At 43.0% G+C, this 23213-nt stretch overlaps 1 protein-coding gene across 1 annotated transcript in view; it reads left to right on the top strand.

The window, feature by feature from the left end:
• Window positions 1-1796: 1796 nt before the first annotated feature.
• Window positions 1797-23213, top strand: part of Dnah11 (dynein axonemal heavy chain 11) — a 302790-nt gene continuing 281373 nt past the window's right edge. Inside the window, exons 1-7 of the mRNA XM_021201453.2 lie at window positions 1797-2108; window positions 3992-4135; window positions 8132-8328; window positions 9705-9894; window positions 11080-11179; window positions 13466-13677; window positions 21171-21404. Coding sequence (XP_021057112.1) covers window positions 1797-2108; window positions 3992-4135; window positions 8132-8328; window positions 9705-9894; window positions 11080-11179; window positions 13466-13677; window positions 21171-21404 — 1389 coding nt within the window. The remainder of the gene's footprint in view (window positions 2109-3991; window positions 4136-8131; window positions 8329-9704; window positions 9895-11079; window positions 11180-13465; window positions 13678-21170; window positions 21405-23213) is intronic.

Below are 23213 nucleotides of genomic sequence, written 5' to 3'. Positions count from 1 at the left end.
GCCAACCATTGAACTGATCACAGGGTCCCCAATGGAGGAGTTAGAGAAAGGACTGAAGGAGCTAAAGGGGTTTTGCAACCCCATAGGAAGAACAACATTATCAACCAAGAAGAGCTCCTAAGGTCTAAACCAAGGAGTACGCTTGGAGGGATTCAAGGCTCCAGCTGTTGATGTAGCAGATGATGCCTTGTGGGGCATCAATGGGAGAAGAGGCCCTTGGTCCTGTGAAGACTTGATGCCCCAGTGTAGGGGAATTCGAGGGCAGGGAGGCAGAAGTGGGTGAGAGGGTGGGGGTACACCCTCATAGAAGCAGGAGGAGGGGGAATGGGATAGGGAGCTTCTGGGGGTGGGAAGCGGGAAAGGAGATAACACTTGAAATGTAAATAAAGAAAATATCCAATAAAAAAGAAAAATTCAAAATAAAATGTAAGCAAACAAGCAAGCAAGCAAACAAAACTCTTTACTATCTGAAGGTTTCAGGTAATTGACTCCTGCTGTGTAACAGGCAGGGAATTAAGTAAAGGATTGTTAGAGTTCCTTTCTTGCCCAGGAGCCTCTTGCTGGCCAGGTGAGAGGCTTGGAGCTTATTAATTCTTTGTGAACCAGAGAGAAATGGAAAGGAAAAAGGGGGAGAACTCAAGCACACACATAGACACTCGCACATTCTACATATAGCAGAATGGTTACACTCTTCCTTTCTTCATTGCTATCAGCAATTTTTATATCTTTTTAGACAAAAAGTTCTCTATGTCAGAAAGAATTACCTCAGAGATAGAATGTTACACAAAGGGGGAGTTACAGAGAAGTATCCACAGCAAGTTCAAAGCAGTGTTTTATTCTATAAACTCATAAATTCAAAGCAACAGATTTACATGGCCTTGCCTTATCATAGTGCACACCTGCTGGTTCATCCTTGGATCTGAGTGTTTTTCCTTGAACACAAATTTGTCCCAGGCCTATATTTCTTTTTAGTGTAATTATAATTGTCGTTGTATTGCTTACTATGCAGGCTTTACTTACCATTCTATGAGGAGGGAGTGAATTCTATTCTTGAGACTAACTTTATTACGCCTTTTGGGAAAAACAACTAAAACCATGCCAAACAAACAAACAAACAAACAAAAAACCCTTTCTTTCTAAAATTATTTGAATCAAGTCAGGAATTCTATGAAATCATTAATTCATCTGAGCAGCATTAATTCATGAAAATTTATCTTTATGTCGATTTGCAGGAAATCTGCTCAATACGGTAGGCTAATGTCCAGAAGTTATTATACTATGTAATAGTGATTGGGAAAGGCATATCAGCTGCAAGAAGCATGGCCCTGGCTGTCCTGGAACTCACTTTGTAGACCAGGCTGGCCTCAAACTCAGAAATCCACCTGCCTCTGCCTCCTGAGTGCTGGGATTAAAGGCGTGTGCCACCACGGCCAATAAGCAATTTCGAGAGGAAATTTCTGAAGGCTTTGCCTTGTGGTCAAGACAGTACTGCTGAATCCAGAGCCGCTAACTAGTCCTGGAACATTTCTGGGATCCCCAAGATGCCCAGGAGACGAAAGCAGAGAAATCCCGTTGATTTCCCCAGCCTCTGCCTGGGCGCTGCGGGCTGGCCCAAGACTCTCGCTCCTCCCTCACTCCCGGGCCGGGGCGGGGCGGCCATCTCCCTGGCAACGGGACGCGCTGCAGTCCGAGCCACCTCGCTTCCAGTGCACCTAGCTCTGCAGGCAGAGCAGCTGGCGCTGCCTCGGTGATTGCCTCCTTGGCGCACGACTCCAAGAATCCTCACTGGGTACGAGATGGCAGCGCAGGAGGAAGGGACTGTGCTGAGGCTCAGCCCCTCAGAGCAGGAGGACCAGGAGGACGAGGAGGACGAGGAGGACGAGGAGGCGGCGGCTGCAAGGAGAGTGCAACGCTTTGCCTTAGACCCGCGGGTGCGCTTCCTGGGAGGCCGTCTGCAGCACGCGCTGGGGTTCCCGGAGGAGACGTGGGGCCAGTATCTGGAGAGCGAGGACCACCGGCAGGCCCTAGGAGACTTTCTGGAGAGCACTGGTCCTGCCAGCCTGGTGTTTAGTGTCGCGGCCGCCGGGCGGCTCTCGGCTTCCCCCGAGGTAAGGCGCGACTTGAGAGGGATGCCCGCTGCCAGACATAAACAGAACTTGAAGTCAGCCTCCTGGACTGATCAGAAGTTCGGATCCCCGTGTACACTAGCTCTGCAGAAAACGCTGTACGTTAGTTTTCTGCAAGGGATGCCTGCCGGAAGGGATGGTTGTATAAAATGTTAGAAAACTAGCGCAGCCTGTGATGCCTGGCACCTGGAGAGTTTTTTGGACCAAATTACTTTTGTTTCAGTCCCCGGTGGAACTCTAGAGTCATATCCTTTTAAACAACGATAGCAAAGTATTAGGCAAAACCCTTATAGCTTGAGTTGTTTCAGTATCTACCAAATACATTTTGTCCAGGAAAGAAATAATCGAGTTCTAACAAAAAGCGGAGCGGGGGACAGGCTGGATTATGGTGACGCTTACTTACTCCTGGCACTTGGGAGACAGAGGCAGAGGAGGCAGGAGGATCTCTGTGAGTTCCTGGCCAGCCTATCTACACAGTGAGTTCCAGGACTACACCATGAGACCCTGTCAAAACCACAAACAAACAAAAATATAAACAACAGCAACAACAACAAAACCAACAATAACAACCATTAGACTGGCTGGTGTCATTTAAAACACAGAATAGACATATTTGTTGCATAAATTAGATTGTTAGTAATTTCAAGGAACATTATCTTAGCAATTAAATTGTAAATTCTTTTTAGAAGATATATTAATTTTTTATGTGTAGGGATGCTTGCTCGCATGTATGTCTGTGCACCTTGTGGGTACCTGATGTCCATGGAGGTCAGAAGAGGGGTGTTAGGATTCCTTGGAACTGGAGTTACAGATTATTGTGAATTACCACCATGTGGGTGCTGGAAAAGAAACCGTCTATCCTCACCCTTCACACTAAACATAAATTCCAAGTAAAGTAACCTGCATACTTGTTTGTAGCAGAGGTGTGCCCTGGAATGTTACATATCAATAGAACTCTGAAAACTTATGTCCAATTGTCTTATTCTCTGATGTGTTTTTCTTTAAAACTGATGGTAGTTCCATGGGTGTGTGTGTGTGTGTGTGTGTGTGTGTGGCCTGTAATTTGTGCAAGCTTCAAACTTAATAGGCATTGCCTTTTTTTTCCTTTGCTTTCTTTTCCTTCCTTCCTTTCTGACTTTGGAGCCCTTGCCCAGTAGGTTATCTTTCAGCAGTGTTGGGCCTGGGGTTCATGTTGTAAATGACCAGATGTGGCCATTTAGGATAGGTGTGAGGCAAGCCCTCAGAATGGTTGCATTACAACTGTGTGAGTTTTGAATATCTTTGTTTTGATATTCTCCTAATTATAACTTTAAAAAATAAGTTAGTATGTCAGACAAGTCAAGAAACCTTAAACTCTCAGAGCATAGAAGCTAAATAGTGTAGTATTTACCAAACCAAACGAAACCAAACATCCCTCAACAGTTATAGGAATCTTAAATTATCTTGGCTAAACACTTCTTTGCCTTGACAGCAGGAAAGCAAATTAACCCCTTTTATCTCAGTTTGGCTTATTTTCAAAAAAGAGAAAAAATTACTAAAAGGGGGGAAAAAACCCTTACTAGGATTGAAATGTTCTTATGTTTAGTTTTGTTTATGAGATTCCTACAGTATATGCTGTTGAAGTGTAATGGACATGTCTTTGAGTGTGATATCGTTAAATTAAAAACAACAACAAAAAAAGAGAATCCTACCTTTTCCAGGACACAGAAGAGCAGCAGAGCAACCTTGTTTGTAAACATGGGCAGGATGCCAGGGTATTACTTCTTCTGTTGGCAATCTGTCTGCAAGTGGGATACAGCAAATCCTGCTTGTTAACAAAGAGACTCTGTAGTGAACTTGAACTAATTATCTTGCTTTTGTTCCAGATTCCAAGAGATGTGGAACACAAGCTGGTTTATTTTGCCAAGAAGATGACTGAAAACATGGGAGAAAGTGATTTCTCCCAAACCATCTTATTTGGAGAAATACCCAGGTCATTGCTTGCACATGTAACTGCATTCCTAGATGAGGTATTGATCTGTCTCTAATATCTGAGTATTTTCTTGACCTCCAGATACCTGGTACTGGTTGAGCCACTCTGTCTACTTAAATAGAAGAGATTGAGAAGCCAGGAATTTCTTTGGCCAGGGGTACGAAGTGATCACATTCAGCTTGTTTTCTGAACTCAATCACTGTTCACTAATACTGACTAGCCTGCTCCCTGTCACATCACCCTCTTTCTCACTCTTCCCTTACTCCTTTCACAGTGCTGGAAGCATTTACCTGCCAACTTGAACTGACGAGGTTCTGTCAGTTAGTTATAGGTTTTAGGTATTAAAGTCAGGGTAGAAATTACCTCACACTTTCATCCATTTTTCAAATTCCTGTTACAAGGTAGTAACTAAATGGGGTTTTACCTATGTCAGAGAATGGAAGGCAGTAATGAAGTCACCGATTGCTCACAAATTCTCTCTTCCCTGTGCTGAGTCTGGTCGGTGTATTTAAAGGATTGAACATCAGCATTGGGAGCTGTGGTGCTTTTAAGACCTGGGGCTTCCCTCATAGGTGGAAATTAGGTCACTGGGGGATGTCCCTTGAGGGGCTTAGGTACCATCTTCTCTCTCTACTTCTTCATTGCTGTGAGACAAATGTCTTACTTTGCCATCTGCCCTTGCTGTGATGTGAGGCCTGAGCCTGGCAGGGTCAATGTCTCATGGACAGAACTTGGAAATGAAAGTCAAAGGAAACCTTTTTTCCCCCTATCTTCCTGATTTTGTAACAGTAACAAAAACAAACTAACCCACTCCTTGAAACTGCCAGTGGCATTTTAACAGGTGTAGGACCTACCTCTTCCTTGCCTTGTCAGTACATATGGACTCAGCTGGCCTGGGTAAAACCCAAGATGCATGGTTTCTCACCTGATGCTGTCTGTTCAAACATTTTGGATGAAAACACCAAAATAACCATAGAACGAGAGTGGTAATTTTAAGACTTCACTGGACATTAGACTCACCTGGTCAGGAGCAATGGCGAGCTTTGGAATGAACCAGCTCTGAGGGAGGGTCCTCTTACTGGTTAATTCAGAACTCCTGGGGTGGGAACAAAGCTAGAGTAGTTTAAGACCCAGGAGCTCCCTGTGTGAGGTGAGCACTGGGAACTGTGGAGGTGGAATTTGTCTACAAGGTCAGATCTGGTTGTTCAGAGAGATCCCGGTAATCAGTGCAGTCCTGCTGAGCCTGTGTTTACGGTAGGAAAATGTGCTACTGGGTATGTGATCCTAGCAAACCACTAACACCCCTCTTCCACCTCCTGTGTCTCTTGCTGTCTTCCTGGAAGGATGTCCTCTCTTGCTGTGTTCAGGCTACCCAAGGTCTCTGCCCCTGGCTCCCGCACCCTACCTTCTTTGTTTTTGCTGGTTGTAGGGAGGCATTCTCTATGGTTGGTACTTGGAGCAGTTTTTTAGCATGAAACAGGCACTTAAGAGATTTTTACTACACGGAGTCTTCTGCAAGACTCAGCAGAGTTTGAAACAACTTATGATCTAAGTTTCCCTGTCTTTAGGTAGGAGTTGGCAGGGCTGTGTGGAACTTGGTGGGTTCTTATCCTACGAGCTGTGGTTTGCAAAAGGCAATAGAAAACGTTGAAACTCTTCCAAGATTTCTCTGAGTTGGTCACATACCAGAATTCCCATAACTTTTACCGTATGGTTTGAATGAAAATGTGCATATCCAAGAAGGCATAAGCCACCAGAGATTTGGGGTTAATTTTTATTAAAATATATTAATTATAGTTAGCTGGGTTGTATTGGGGTGTTTTCTATGCTCTTTGTTAGCCTTCTCCTCCTTCCTCTGTCACACTTCCCAAATAAGCTCTCTTCTCTTTTCATGCTTTTTTGTTTTTGTTTAGTTTTTAATCTAAACACAGTTTGAGTTTAATGTTGGGAAGAGTCTGAGATGAGGATTGGGCAGAGAAAAAAAGCAAGAACATCGCAATTGTGGTATAGCTGGCATTCAGACAATGCTTTGAACAAGAGGGTGTAGGTCTGGAGGACAAATGTCCCAAGCGTTGGCATGGCTAAGGGCACACATGCAGCTCACAAAGCTGTCTGCTGGACAGTGGCTCATGCATGGTGCTGTGCTAGGAACCCCTCAGCTCTCTCCAGCCAGTTTCTCTATTCTGTGCTCCAAACAGAGAGCCACATGTCTTCCTAGAATTTCCATCAGTTGTGTAGTTAACATTTCAAGCTAAGGTAGAACTTCTGACCTTCTTGAACCTTCCCCTTCTGGCCTTACATGTAGTTATCCTCATATTAGTAGGTGGGTATTCTGGAGTGTGTGCTGGATAGTTTTGTGACAACTTGACACAAGCCAGAGTTGTTTGAAAGGAAGGAACCTCAATTAGAAATGCCTCTATAAGATCTACCTGGCTCTAGGACATTTTCTTGATTAGTAATTGATGAGAGGGAGCTGAGTCTAGTGTGGGTGGTCTCATCCCTGGGCTGGTGGTCCTGGGTTCTATAAGACAGGTGGCTGAGCAAGCCATGATGAGCAAGCCAGTAAGGGACAGTCTCTGTGCCTTCAGCATCAGCCCCTGTCTCCAGGATCCTGCACTGTTTGAGTTCCTTCTATGATGTACAAGGAAGTGTAGTCAGATAAACCCATTCCTCTCCAAGTTGCATTGGTCATGGTGTTTCATCATAGCAATGGTAAGCCTAACTTTGACAGTACTTAGTGACTCAGGTAGAGCTGCTGTAACAAAATGTGGTAGACTGAGTTTCCTGTACAAAACAGAATTTAGTTCTTGAAGCCCAGAGGGTTAGAAGTTGGGGATCATATTGCTGGCAAGTTCGAATTTGCCTAGAGGGCTCATTTTCTTTTTTCTGGTTCCAGGTGGGTCCATTCTAGCCATGTACCCACATGATGAAAGGGGTAAATGAGCTCCCTTTTAAGCATCAACCCCATTTGCTAAGTGAGCTAGCCATGTGACAAAGGCAGTGCCTCCTAATGCCATGGATTTAAAGGGTAGGATTCCAACATAGTACTGGGGGAAGTCATCAATATACAGATCACGGTACCTGTTGTACTTTGACCCTTTACAGACACAAGCCAAGTGACCTTCCTGGCAGGGGTTTTCTAACACCCTATTGCTTTAAATGTAGAAATGTACTCTGTGTTTATATTCACCAGAATGGGCTTCTAGTTGTGGCATTTAGTATTCAGAAGAGCACAGCTTCTAGGGCCTTCCCTACCCACCAAGATCTTTGAGTACAGAGACTGTAAATAAACGTACTGAAGCTTGACACCTAGGGGGACCATGCAGGAGATGGTGATACTAATGACATTTGGAGGGATTCCCATCTCACTTTCCACTTCTCTGCCACATCCAACTGTACATGAGTTCGGGGAACTCAAACTCAGGTCTTCATACTCACACAGCAAGAGCTTTATTCCGTGGAGCCATAATCCTAGTATAGCAGCAAATATTTAAGTGTTTTCACACAATTGTTTTTTTCTGATGTTCCTCATGTTGTGGAAAAAGAGTTCTACAAAGATCCCTGTGGTTGAATCCTCTCTATTATACATCCTTTGATCCACTGGGAAGCCTTCGAGACAGAGAACACCTGCTCTCTACCAGCCGCCATGTGATTCAGAAACATTGTTTCTGTCAGTACACCTGTCAACACGTTCAACTTTAATTAGGAAACTTTACTTGATATAAATCTTGTTTCCTGCAGTATTTGGGTTATTGAATTACACTGAAAATTGAAATATACGGTGCATGCTTGGCGAATGAGTAAATGAAAAGGGAAGTAGCAACTCCTTTTTATTTTATGAAAGCCTATTATTGCTCAGAGACTCGGTGTAAATTGACAGCTGACTCGGTTTGCTCCTTGTAGTTTTGGAGTCATCAAGATTATTTCTGAAATGGGGTGGTTTTACGGACAAGAAAATTTTACACAACAACAGATTTAAAGGTACTTAACTGTCTGCTAATTAACTGCCTTTAAAATGTTGCTCTTTGTCTAGATATTAGTCCCAATTCTGTCTAATAAGAACAACCATAAGTCCTGGTCATGCTTTATCTCACAAGATGTGGAACATCACACAGAAGTCATGAAAAATAAGATTCACATTTTTAGGGGCAAAATGTCAAGAAGAACTCATCTCCCAATACCTACTATTGCAGAAAATATTGACTTGGATCAGCATTACTTGGTGACCAGGTAAGCAACAGTTTTCTCTAGATAGTCTGATAATGGATGGCTAACATCCCTACAGAATATCACACCTCTCAAACTATTAGCAAAATAGTTACTTTAAAACATGTCATTTAAAAATATTTTTTATTTCTTTTAAAGTATATATATTTTTGCAACAGGGTTTTATGCAGCCCAGGTGTGTCTCAAACTTACTATGTAGCCAAGGATGGCTTTGACTCATGATTCTCCTACATCCATATCCACATTGCTGGGATTATAGTGGTGGGCCACCACAGCTGGGTTTTATGGTGCTGGCTATCAAATCCAGGGCTTTGTGCATTCTGGGCCAGCACTCTATCACCTGGGTACATCCTCAGCCTACAAGTATACTTTCTAAAGAAAGTATATATCACCATATACTCTCAGCAATATTTCTCAGGGGAAAAATGGTCGTTAAGATTATGGTAATTCTATGTTAATTTTATTAATATCTATTTTAAATTATGTATATTGGTTTGTATAGTTGTGATTATGTGTAGTCCCTGAAGTTACACAGGGTTGTGAGCCATGTGTCATGGGTGCTGGGAACCAAACTCAGATCCTCTGGAAGAGCAGCAAGCAGTCTTAACACTGAACGATCTCTCCAGCTTTCATTTATCAGTTTTTTAATATAGTAATTTAATTCTATTTTTATTATACCCATTTCTATTCTTCCCACTAACTCTCCTTTCTCTTCCCTGCCCCCTCCCAACTTTGGGTTCCAGATTTTTTCCTTTTAAGTAGCCCACTTAATACAGTTTATTTTACCAATATATACTCATGGGCCATCCACCAGAGCATCTGGGGAGCCAAACCCTTAAAAGCCTGCCTAAGCCTTCTTAGAGGCCATCTACTGTCAATAGTACCTCAGTTAGGGGAAAGAGCTTTCGAGCTCCTCTCGGCTTCATGCTACAGTGTTGGCTGATTTGATACATGTGCAGGGCTTGTATGAGCAACCACAGCTGCTGTGAGCTCACACCTGAAATGTGCCTTCCAAGTCTACGAGACACAGCTTTGCTCTGCTCCTCCCCAGCCGCTGGCTCTTACAGTCTTTCTACCTTCTCTCCTGTAGCTGTCCCTGAACCTTAGGAAAGGGATGATAAAGAGGCTTCATTGGCCCCTGAGCACTCTATTGACAACTGTTCTCTGTACTGTATTATTTTCTTTAACAGTGGATGTACTAAACGCAGAATACAGTGATGCCGAACTTAAGCCAGGAGCATGAAAACAACGGATTTTTGAAGGATTCATATTGAGAAAACTAGTTTATAGATGCATAAAAAAACATTAGTACCCAAATCCTCTCTTTATTTGGCTAAAGTCACTGTTGAATGCTTTTATTAATCATATAATATTTATAGGCCACAATCAGATGAGAGGAGAATACTCCATGCCATTGAATCTTTAGTCATTAAATGGTCACATCAGATCCAAGAAATCATAGAAAAAGATTCAGCACACCTTCTACTGAGTGGTCTCCACCCGACCCCTGAGACGGAGCTGGACTTCTGGACCATGAGGCATGGGAACCTGAAATGCATATACTGTCAAGTAAGTAGAAGGTACTGGGACTGTTTCTAAACCAAATAAGCAGCATTGTTTTGTATGACTAAGGAGTCTGCACTTTTCTTACTCTGAAATGCTGTCACAGGAAATGCATATTTAAGTTAAGGACGACAGAGACTGATTGCCTCTATAGGATATTTTGGTAGCATCTGAGATCATTAGAAATGCTATTTTACAGGAGAAAGGGCGGTACCGTGTGGGAAGGCTGGAGATGGCAAGGTTTAATTACTGCTTCAGTTTGAATTTCTATTGTAATAAAACCATCACCAAAAACAACTTGGGAGGAGAAAAGGGGGTTTATTTTATCTTAAGAGTTTGTAGTCCATCATCCAGTGATGTCATGGCAGGAACTCAAGGCATAGATCTAGAGGCAGGAGTTAAGGCAGAGGCCATGGAGGGGTGCTGCTTACTGGCTTGCTTCCCCATGGTGTGCACAGTCTCCCTTTCTATAGTACCTAGTACCACCAGCAACACCTACAGTGAGCTAGGCCCTGCATATCAGTCACTAATTAAGAAAAGGCATCACAGACTTGCCTATAGGTAAATCTTATGGAGGCATTTTTCTCCATCGAGAGTCCCTCCTCCTAAGTGACTTTAGATTGTGTTAAACTGACTTACAGTGTGCTTAGGGGAGGAGCAGGATTCTGTTATAGAAGTACTAACTTTGGTCTCTTTGTTGGGTGCTTCCTGCCCACTGACTTAGTATGATATTCTAAATTCTATGGTGTTCATTCATGTGTCTCTTGATTGGAGATTATCTGAAACAGATCATTAATAATTTATGTGTATAACATGCAAACCCACCTTTTGGAAAAATGAAATGCAAAATAAAATACAGACTTTTGAAAACCTGTACTTAGACTTATTTTCATCTTGGAACAAATACACCATTGAGTCTCAAACACTGTTCATAGCACGGGTAAGGTGACTCGGCAGGGAAAGGCACTTGGTGCTAAGCCTGATGCCCACATTGTAAAAGGAGAGCAGTGATATAGCATGTTGACTTCTGACCTCCACCTGCCTGCAAGTGCATATCTAAAAATAAAGATAAATAAATATATAATGCTGTGTATGTTGTATGAGCAGAATGCAATGTGAATTTTTCATTAGAGCATAGACTTATTAGGCAATCTATCTTGTATATTTATTAAAGTATTTCCCCCACTTTAGCTTCAGGCTCCTATTGTCCTCAAGATGGTTAAGATACTGACAACAAGACAAAGCAGCTATCTTCCTGCTCTGAAGAGCATCTTTACCACGGTAGAAAATGGTAAGACCTCCAGACCTACATCCCTGGGCATCACCGTGGCATCCGCTCAGGGCTCTCGTTCTTACTCCCGCCCACTTGCCTACTCAGCCTTGCGGTCTGCCTGCCACTCAGGGTGTGCCCACGGAGCAAGGGCACTCGGGTCTTCTAAAGGCAGCTTTGTCTCCCGTCTCTCTACTTCCCAGAGATCATGATCACAAACCTCTTCAGTTCATGGGCTGTCTACACGGCCAGTAACCCCAGGGTGAAGTTTAGCTGGAAGGTGTATGAGGGAGGGGAAAGCCTTCTCTCCTTAGCTGGCACCCAGGAACACCTTTTGCAGATGCTTCCAGACAGCAAGTAGGCTGTGAGTCGTCTCAGCATAGACTCGGAATCTACCATTTCTGCTTCCTTGGTTGACAAGTGTTTGTTCACCGTGATGTTTTAGTGAAGATTAGACCTATGCACCAGAGAAACTGTGAGAAGTGTCCAGCTAAAATTCTCTCCTCTTGCTTGTCCCTTGGTGTTTTTCTTTAGTCCCTCTGAAAGATGATAGCACACCCTGTTTTTGTCTGTGTTTAAGCACATCATGCATTTGGTATATATGGTACCAAAGGATATATCTTACTGTTAAAGCTAGGCAACAACTGTTTTTTTCATTTTGCTTGTTTCCAACGCTAGAACAACTTTTATTCTCCTGTGTGCCACTTAGAAGTAATTAAAATTAACTTTGAAGCATCTATTTTTACAATTGCTTCCAAGAATTGTATCTGAAGAGATAGGGAGGGGTGGTTAAAAGTGGCTTGTTGTTAGCTGTGAGTTCTAGTTCTGTCTCAGCTTATGAACCATTTGTAAGTTGCTAGGATTCTGGTTTCCCAACGGCTAGCTGCCCTCTCCACACCTCCATTGTGGACTTGCTGTGAGAAGTAGGGTAGTGTTTTTTCTCATAGCTTAGGCTGCGTGAGTCTTTGTTCTGACAGGTCGTCCAGGTATCAGCCTATTGGCAGTGCCCTTCACTGCCCCCAGATGTACCTACCCCAACTGTGATAAACAAAAGTGCCTCTTAGACATCACAGAGCGTCTCCTGGAGGCAGACTCTCCTCTCTGAGAGGCACTGGGTGGAGGTTTTGTATGCATCTGCATGAAGCCTTGAACACATTGCATTTTTGTCCTCAGTAAATAAAAGCACATGACATTTTTCTTCTGCTAATATAAGATAAACACTTCATGGGAACAGAGCTGTAAGAATGAGTCCTAGGGATGTGTACACAAGCTGGAGATTCGGAGAAAAACACTTTTCAGTGGCTCAAACCCATGGTCACCAAGAGATGGAAGACCCATGTCAAAGGCATACTTCAGACTGAAATGAGCAGAGATGCTTAGCACATGTGAAGGATGCATAACTGTAGTGAGATTACTTAATTTGTAAATTGACATCAATAAATATACAGCAGTCTCAACACACTCGATCACCTGGAAGAGAAAACAGCTTAGAACCCTCTCTCTCCTCTGGGCTTTATCACTGGGCGGTTGGGCGGGCCAGAGGCTGAGCTGGTTACTTATCAAGTCCAGCAGGGAGTGAGGACAAAGCTTAGCAGGGTCTTATTTGTCTTTCACATGAGTCCTTGGAGATTACATCAAACAGTAAAGCTTAGCTTTGTTCTTTACCTTTACATATAACCCACAGCCTGCTTTGGATTGGAGACAGTTTTAGTATCAACATGAGAATCTTTCTTCAACTCTTACCTGCTTAACATGGTTTTTATTCAAATAAAAGTTCCTATAAAATTAGTCTTCATATAGTGTGGGTTTAGTGACATTTAGATCGGTCATGGCATTGTATTATCATGCCTCCTGCCTGCTTCCAAACCGCTTTCATCAGCAAGCCTAATAACTTTAACCAGATCTTGGTGAATAACATAGTAGAAGGTTCCCTATTTGTCTCACCAGTTGCTCATAGGAACCTGGGATGTGCATTGTGCCTTTGTGCCAGTCCTGAGCATTCCTGAGAAGCTTGGCATCCAACTGTGAGGTGATGCTTTATTCTCACAAGGTTTCCAAGGGGTTAAACAGCTCTCTTTAGACTTGGAGGTTTCCGTCCCCCTGGGTCTTTAGCTACAATTACTTATGGTCTGTGAGTAACTAGTCCAGTGTTCTCCAGGGAGGCTGAGTTACAAATGGGCAGTCTATAGCCCTCCAGACGGCTCATGCATGTGTAGCTTGTAGGATAAATCATAGAACGGGAAAGTATAACTGTCTTGGACTTGTAAAAAGACACTGTGTGACTCTAATGGCTCTTCCCTTTTGCAGCTCTTCTTGAAGCCCAGGATGTGGAACTTCACCTAAGACCTCTGAGGAGGCACATTCACGATCTCCAGGAGGCAGAATTCCCACAGACCGGAATACTGATTGCCCCATTGCTTCACACCATCTGTCTTATCTGGAGTCATTCCAAATTTTATAACACCCCCGCTCGGGTTATAGTTTTACTGCAAGAGTTTTGTAACCTCTTCATTGACCAGGTATGAAACATTCACAATTAAGTGTAATAAGAATCATTGGCATGAAGTAGTAGGCTTCATTAACCCAATAATAATGAACAGACCTAACAATGAACAACCTAATAATAGACAAATCCAGATGTCAGCAAGAACACCATTTTCCTTTCCGCTTTCAGACAGGACTTGTGTGAGCAATGGCCGTTTCTGGGTTTTGTTTATTTAAGCAAACAGATTTAAGAGGCCAAGAGGTTAAACAAATTTAATGTAGCTTCCAGCAACAGGCTCACAGCCGTGCCTTGTAGTTTGTAGTTTCCCTCAGTTTCTATAGGAGCGCTGGCTGCTGGGAGACCTTTGGAGAGTACAGTAAGAAAATTACTTAAAATCAATTGTCCTTGAAAAAACAGTAATGGGATTACATGGAAATCATTCTGATTCACCATTTTTAAATTTGCTTATGTTTCTGTACTCCTTGCTTTGCTTGGGAATTGTCTTTTAAAAACATGACTGAAGTGCCCTCTTCCCCCTCCTTCTCTGTGTGTGAACTTTCATCCTTGTATCAACAAAGGATATTGTTGCCTGTACCCTGGACAGCTCTCTGACTCTACCTGCTCTTGGGGGTGAGGGGTGAGTTGGTGCAGAGTCACAGACTCCTGGAGCAGGCGAGAAATGCAGCAGCAAGCTCCTCTGAGCACTGCTGCAAGCTCCTTTAATACCCTCCACCCATGCCCCCATTGGTCCCAAAAAAGCATCTCTTCTAAACAGCAGTTCCTGGTTGACTGGCATTGTTTGCACTGGCAATCCTTGCTCTCTCAGGCAGTCCTCAGTTAGGTCCTCCTGTAGGAGATGCTTTCGCAGCTGCATGGTCACAGCGTTTACACAGAGGTGGCCCTGCCCTTCCAGCTACAGGATATGATGAGAGAGCAGGTGACAACACTACTCTTTGAGTTGAGAGATGCTTGGACACCACGTGGTCCTGTGTTGTCTTTTGTAGTTGTCTGAATTTGCCACACCTAAATGACCCAGAGCAACACATAGCCTAGATGGCTCTTCACACAGTATGTACTCTGAAGTCAGGGGGAGGTTGGGGTCAAGTTCTGGCAAGGAAGCTCTTTGCTCTGTAGCCAGCCTGTTTCTCCTCCTCGTACCCCACGGTCCTGTTGGGTTAGAAGCCTGGCATCTGGAAAGCAACAAGGCAGAAAAAACAGCAATAGCCCAGGCTGGCCTTGAACTTGCTGTGTAAATGAGGATGGTCTTAAACTCCAGAGCCCCCTGTTGTTCTACCCAGCTGGGACCCACTCTTTCAACATCATTTAACCTTAGTTATATGCTAGGAGTCCTAAGTCCATGTAAAATCTTCAAGGTTAGTGAGGTGCCAGACTCTACAGATGTGTGAACTTTAAAGCTTCTAGACCAGCGGTTTTCAAACTTCCTAACATGGTCACCTTTTAATACAGCTCCTCATGTTGTGGTGACCCCCCAACCATAAGATTATTTTGTTGCTACTTCATAACTAATTACTAGCTATGAATTGTGATGTAAATGTCTGATATGCAGGATGTATGATACGCAGCCCACAGGTTGAGAACCACTGTTCTAGCATGCATGGTTGACTTGTTAAATTTCCCCTCCTATGTGCTTCTGGTGCAGCATTGTATGAGAGGGCTTTAGACACATACCAGCTGGAATCTGACCTACAGTGTGGTGCGTGGTGTTTATCAGAAACTCAACATAAGGCAAATCTTTGTTCTCTCACCCGTTTACTGACTGCCAGACTGGCTGTGGCTGTTGATGGGGACAGACAGCAGTGAGCCAGTTCCTTGCTACATTTTATCAGCATCTCTGGTTTCTGTTCATTTAGGGTCAACTCTGTCTTGCCCTGTGAGTAAGCAGGTACCTGCTGCCAACACCTTGCATCTCCAAGTGGACTGAAGTAGCTTGTTGTACCTTTAGCTAGTACTTCTCCCTGACCCCTTTTGAAGGACCTTCTCAGTTTGAAAATTACCAAAACCATTTTGCCACAAAACCCTGTTGTCTATGGCTCATGATGTAGTCCTAGTTACCTTTAAGCCTGTCAAGCTATTATCTTGGTTTCCAGTCTGTTAACAGCCAGAGCTGCCAAGCTCCCAAGGAAATACTGTGGCTCTCTTGTTTCTTAGTTCTGGCTTCTGACCAAAGGTTCCCTTGACCTGATTTCCATGATTCTCAAAGTAGCAGATCACTAACTTTGTAGTAAGCCTGCCCCAACTTGTTAGCAATCTAAGACTACCAGTGAGCCAACTCCGGTACTGGAATCTCCAAAGATGTAATTTCCTCTCCTTTCCCCATTCCTTATTATTTTATATGTCTAACAAACACCAGATATGTTCTATTTTGTCAAGATATTTTTTTAAGTGTATGTGTTTTAATGTGCAAGTTTCATGTGCATGGGCACACATATGTGAATGTACATGCACATGTGTGATATTTGGAGTCTTCCTGACTAATTCACCATTGTATCCTTTGAGACAGGACCACTCACTGAACTTGGTGGCCACTGATTGCTAGGTGAGATAGACAGAACTCTGGGGACCCATCTCCCTGCTCACCCTGTGTTATGGCTATACACGTGCAATCTCTGTGGGTGCCAGGGGGTCAAACTTAGGTGTTCATGCTTCTGTGACCAATGTTTTCCTGAGTAACCACCATACCAGTCCCAGAAACTAACTTTTAACTAACAACTAACTTACTAACTTTCTAACTTTCTAGCTAACTTTCTAGCTAACTTTCTAACTGACTTACTTTCTTCTTTTAACTTACTTTTTAAAAAATATTTATTTTTGCACAGAGTTTTGATTGTGTGTATGTCTGTGTGAGGGTGTCTGATTCCCAAATACATATATACTTATGTACATATATACATATATATTCATATATATACATATGTGTGTGTGTGTGTGTGTGTGTGTGTGTGTGTGAGAGAGAGAGAGAGAGAGAGAGAGAGAGAGAGAGAGAGAGAGAGAGAGAGAGACTGAGACTTTCTACATAAAACTTGTACAGAACACTTAGGTAGCCTGGGATATACTTGAGCTTATGATCTTCCTGTTTCTGTTTCTTGAGTGCTGGGATCACAGGGTATACAATATACCATGCTAGGACTTTAAACAAACAAACAAGCCCCAAAACACAGGGTCTAACTGTGTATCCCTGGCTAGCCTCATAGAGATCTACCCACCTCTGTCTCCTGAGTGCAGGGATTAAAGGCATCCACTATTATGCCCAGACATAATACTTTTTAAAAAAAAATTCCATTTCATTTATTTCATTAATTCATGTCTATGTGGAAGTCAGATAGAATAAGTTGCAGGAGCTGGTTCTTTCTCTCACCATGTGGGTGTGGGGGATTGAACTCTGATCACCAGGTTTAACAACAGGTGTCTTCACCTGCTGAGCTATCCTCTGAATACTTTTAATTAAAAAAATAAAAAACTCAGTACTGATACTTAAGTTGTATAGATTTTAATTGCACCCTCCAGCCTACACTGAAAAGTCAAGGATATTGTCACACTGTCTTTGCCATCCCCACTGGCACAGTTGGTTTCTGGAAGCTCAGGTCCCCCATAGGTGGATTAGGAGCTGCCCATCACTTGCTGTTCCTGTCTGCTGTACTCATTATCAGTTGGTGTTACTTTAGTAGGAAATATGTTTTGTTTTGTTTTCTACTTGTCTTTCAATGACCATTAACATCATTCTTTAGGCCAGTCCCATGAAAGTCATCAACTGCTTGCTGGCATGATAATGTGCATAAACACACACACACACACACACACACACACACACACACACCTGCTGAGGCATTTTCCTGGCTCTTTATAGTGCCTTTAACACGAACACCACTAACACTAACATTAACACTAATACCACCCAAAGAGTATGGATACTAACATTGTAGGACCTACCATAGCTACCAAACTAAACTCAATATAAAAGTGATCTAGTATTTGGGTCTGATCTATGCATGTTATTTTAAATGCATGTACTTTAAATGATCTCCAAATTGCTCAAAGTGCCCCATAATACAATGTAAATGAGGTAGGTATTAAATAGCTATTCTAATGTCTTGCTCAGAGAATGGTGATAAATAAAGAGCCCCTGGATGCCCAGGTGGGTTCTTAAAAACTGCATTTGATTCATGGTTTTGAATAAGGAACCCATTGATGTGCAAGACTGACTGTTTTACTTAAAACGGTTCTGACGTGGGGCTAGGTGCTCATGAGCGTCCCCTAAGCCACACTCCTCATTTTGCAGATAAGGGAATCCACCCCAATGACATCTTAGCTGATGACAAAAAATAATTAGTAGCTCCTAGCTTGATCATGAGTGTGTGTGCTGACTCCTGCCATGCTCTTCCACTGACATTCTCTGCTGTGCAGTGCGAGGAGATAGCCTGGGTGTTGCTGTCTGGGATGTAAAGTACCAGTGACTTGTCTCAGGAGGTACTGATGCACAGATGAGAAGTTAATTGGCTGTGATGGACTCCACACCCTGAGAGCCAGTCAAGATGGATAGGAATGGATACAGGGATGGTTTGTCCAGGTGATTTGTCATTTTATCTGTAGGTAATTAGGTGACAGGAAGCTGCTGCAACGGGAAGGCAACTGAATTACCACCATAGACTTTTCAGCTTCTCAAAATGTTACAGAAGGCATGTAGAAGTTGCCTGCAGTGTATAGTATACCATAGCAAAAAGCAACCATGAAACAAACACTCAGCTGCCCACCCTGTTCTCTGTGAAGTGTTAGCAGCTTTCATGTTAGCGGCCATCAATTAGCTGTCTAGCCTGAGCAGGACAAGAGACGATAACGGGAAGCAACGAGAACTAGAACTTGTCAGATTATGATCGGTGGCATTTATAGATAATGCACCAATGGTTTTCTTGCTGCTTTGCAAATGACAGAGTCTATGTGTAGCCTGAAACCATGACCGAGTGTTTCTCCTAGCCAACACCTATCCCACAAATGCTGGCTCTGCCTCTCCGGAGCTCTGAGAATCTTGGCCTGTTCCTTCCTCCCGTGTCTCCTCTTCCCCTCTCAGACTGGAAAGCCCACCTCCTCCTCTTTTCCCAGTGATTGGTTTCTTGTCATCTTTATTAGCCAATCAATTAATTAGGAGATGTTCCCCTATATCTCTGTTGCATGTAGAGCAGTTGCATTAGTGGGAGATGGGGGAAGCCAAGCATCTACATGAGAGAACCAAAAAGACCTCCCAAGTATTGTGGGGAGCACCATGGCTCTCATTTCAGTCCCCAATGAGGTGTGGGGCAACTTTCTAAGCAGCCACAAACTGACACACACTTAGTTTTTTCTTTTGTTACAACATACATGGCCATGCCTCACTCTCCCATTCCAACTTCTCCCAGGTCCTTCACATTCCACACGGGCCTCACATCTTCGTGTCATACATACATGAAACCCACTGAGTCCCATTAGTGCTATCTGCGTGGACATATATAGAGGATTGTCCGCTATAGTATGGGCAACCAACCAGTAGCCCCACACCCAAATAAAGCTGACTTTCCATTCCTGGAGGCCATCCCCTGACTGTAGCTTCTTAACTAGGAACGGGGCACTGTGAGCCTCCCTATCAATGCTAAAATATTGACCAGATTGATCATGTGCAGGTGCTGTTGGGAGTTCATGAGCGCAGACGCTGTTCTTCCTCAACCTCTGGAATCTGTCCCCTCTCATGATGCTCCATGAGCTTTGTGGGGAGGACATGTATATGTCCCACTCGAGGATGAGCACACCGCAGTCACCTCTTCTCTGATGTAGCCGTTTGATGCTATTTCACTTCAACAGGATGGTAGTGGTTTCTCCCTCAGGGTCTGTAGCCTCATTAGCCTCAGGATCTTGGTCAAGTTTACAGTACCAAATATGAGTTCCCTCCTGCTGAGTAGGGCTTACATCTGATCAGACAGCTGATGGTTACTCCAGAGATGTTTGTGTCACTGTTGCACAATGACTTGCTTGTTGTGTCTTGCTGTATAAGTCCTTAGTACAGTTCACAGCGTCTATAGCTGGGTATGACTTTTGGCACATTTCTCTTCGAGCAGCCTGCCCTCTGCCTCTCCCTCTCCAGTTCATTACCAGTTTGGTTTTTCCAAAGTCCTGGACTCAAAGTATGTGGTATCTTCAGTCATAGGGTTCTTACCACCAAGCTCTGGTGGGCAACCAAGTCCAAGGAGAATAGCTTTTTTTGTTTTGAGGGTTTGTTGTTGATTTATTTTTGTTTGTTTGTTTGTTTTGATCTCTTGACCAGCAACTTGCAGGGAGCCATCCCATACTCAGGACTAGCCTTTTTTGTTTCAAAGACTACGGTTTCTGAGGATAGTATCATTTCTCTATGCATGTATTGACTGATGCCATTTTTGCCTCTGTGCTTCGTCCTGCTTTGTACACCAGTTATCATTAAGGCCTTTAACACCTTATCATGATGTCATTGTACACCAGTTATCATGTCATTTGTACACTAGTTGTATTATTATACACCAGTTATCATGATGTCATTGTACACCAGTTATTATGACATCATTTGTACACCAGTTATCATGATGTCATTGTACACCAGTTATCATGATGTCTTTTGTACACAGTTATAATGATGTCATTGTATACCAGTTATCATGATGTCATTGTACACCAGTTATCATAATGTTATTGTTTTCCCCTCAGTCTCTTGGCTATGCTTATTCTTTTTTCAGTATAAAGTGTTCCTTCTGATATTTTCTGTAGGGCTGGTTTGGCCTACAGAATTGGTTTGGACACAACGTCTTTTATCCCATTTGTATCATGGAAAATTTGTGTTGTCTCAGACTTTGGAGTTTATTCCTGTTCTCCGTGTTCACTCATGGGTTTGTCCATTTCCTCTTTAAGCCCTGCAGACTCACAGGTCTTATCCATTGCTTTTACCCCCTTCTTTCCCTCTCGATTTAAAAAACTAGTTCACGTGGGCCTAGCTCAGCTTGATTACATGTCCTGTGGTGCCACTTGTGCCTCCTAGGAAAAAAAAAAGTCCATGAATGGGAGAGAGCTTCCAGAGGTAGACCACACATAACCAGCTCTTTATACTTCCCAATCAACCCCACAACACCGGTAGAGTGACCAACCTCTGAAATCCTGTGTTCTGATGGATGGCCTTGCTGGCTTGAGTACTTCTTTGTGTGACAGTCTGATTGTCTAGAATGTGGGTGGTAGGGTTATCTGTGCAAAGTCTTTATTGTTACTCACATGAGACTCAGTAAAAATGTAGTTTTCATTAAAATATATAAATCTGGAAACAGTAGCCTCTCCTGCATGTCAGTCTCCCCTGAAAGGACGCCATCAAAGCCCAAGTGTTTACATTTCTAGAGTCTGTGCTTTCTTTCCTCAATACCATTTTGGGCTCAGTTCTAGAAATTATAATTTAAAGTGTTTAGCTCAAACAGGTTATTACAATTAAAAGTGCATGTTTGATCATGGTACCTTTTAATTAAATCCTAGGCAAGAGAATACCTGTCAACTGGCGATCTTCTGAAAGGAGACATTGAAGACGCACTGGCAAAGGTGCAGGGGGCCATCAGTGTCTTAAAGACGTTCCAGAATTCTTTCTTCAAATATAGAAAGGGATTGACAAGCTATTTCACAGGAAACATGGAGCAGAGACCCTGGGATTTTCAGTCTTACCTGGTGTTTGGCAGATTTAACAAATTTCTTGACCGGCTGGTAAAAATAGAGGTATTCATTTATTACCTTTATCTAATTATATGTGGGTGGGCTCACAAGGCTCATGTGATGGGGTAGCTTTTCTATGAGGAAGAGTGGGGCTTTGCCTTATCCCTTTGTTCCCTCCCTCCCTCTCTCCTTTCTTTCTTTCTTTCTTTCTTTCTTTCTTTCTTTCTTTCTTTCTTTCTTTCTTTCTTTCTTTCTTTCTTGTGGTGCTGGAGATCACGCCCAGTTTTGTACATTCCTGGAACCCCCTGCACTGACATACACTCCTGGACTTTATTTATTTTTATTTTTTGACACAGGGCCCCACTATGTGTTTCAGGCTTGTTTTGAATTCTCTATCCTTCTGTCTCTATCTCCAAAGTGCTGGAATGACAGGGTGTCCCACCACAGCCTGCTGTTTTTATAATAAAAAATATTTTATTTATGAGAGTACACTGTAGCTGTCTTCAGACACACCAGAAGAGGGCATCAGATCTTATTACAGATGGTTGTGAGCTACCATGTGGTTGCTGGGATTTGAACTCAGGACCTCTGGAAGAGCAGTTAACTGCTGAGCCATCTCTCCAGCCCCCCTGCTGTTTTTCAAGGTTTGTTTGTTTTTTTAACTGTTACAACATGAGAGTAAGTAAATCTCTTTACCTGCTAGTGACTAGACATAATTTCCCAAGTGCTTGTATAAAGTTGTAAAATGGGAAACTTTAAAAGATTCACTCTTCCTGTAAAAAGGCCGAAAAAGAAATTTTATAAAACTCGAAAGAAAATTTCATACCTAAAACCCACTTGGTAATTTAAGTATCATGCTGTCATTTTCTGTTAAGAAGATCGTTATTTCTGAGATAGGCCTCACCATATGCACAGATTGGCCTTAAAGTTGCTGGATAACTCAAACTGCTTCTGGGTTAAGATCCTTCTGCTCTACCCTCTCATGACCTCCACTCACACTACCATATAAATAGCTGTATGCATACCATTTACAAGTATATAACAAAACGCTATAAAATTAGTAAACTCATTCATAAAAAGCAGTGCATCACATGCATGCAGTTCCTGCCAAGACCAGGAGAGGGCACAAGATCCCTTGGAAGTGGAGTTACCCTCCATTGTCAAACACCATGTGGGTGCTGGTAATCTAGCCCAGATCCTCTAGAAGAGCAGCCAGGACGCTTAACCAATGAAGCCTCTCTCCAGTCCTGTGTCTAAGTGCTTTTTTTTCTTTCTTTTTTTTTTTTTTTAAATCTAAAATGGAAATATTGAATGCACAAACTTTTAGGACGAGTCTACCAGCCTAGGCTTCCTGAAATGTTTGAACTGAAGTTGCTGCTGGCTTTTTCTTGTTAGAGACTTCTACAGATTTTACATTTTATTGTGCGTGTAATAATTTTCGCATAAGCCAGAGATTTATGTGACGATTCTTACTGCTGGTCAATTTGAGAGCCACTGTCAGACACTTACGGGTGACTTCTCCTCCGTATATCGTCTCCAAGGTTCCCCTCCAGTTGTGGGGCTGGGCCACTGCAGAGTGTAGGTGGCTGAGCATAGGCTACACCCAGGGAGCTACCTGCTTTTCCGTTAGGATGGCACACAGAGGGTTCTGTGTACGTAGTACCCCAGGAGCTGCCTCCACTGTGAGGTAGCTTTTTGGAGTTTGAAAATGGTTTTTAAAGTCAGCGTTTGCTCTGTTCAGTGAAATCAGCAGCATTGACTTTCTGCGATGTAAGTGCCCATTGATTCTGAATGTTTGAAAATGTTTTCATTGGAGTCCTTAAAATCTCCTTCTCTTGCTGAAGATGATAGAAAGGTCGTTACTGTCTTGTG

The sequence above is a fragment of the Mus pahari genome, chromosome 7 (assembly GCF_900095145.1).
Source record: "Mus pahari chromosome 7, PAHARI_EIJ_v1.1, whole genome shotgun sequence".
Classification (NCBI taxonomy): domain Eukaryota; kingdom Metazoa; phylum Chordata; class Mammalia; order Rodentia; family Muridae; genus Mus; species Mus pahari.
Note: the sequence above shows the minus strand (reverse complement) of the source record. Positions and strands in the feature narration are given on the sequence as shown.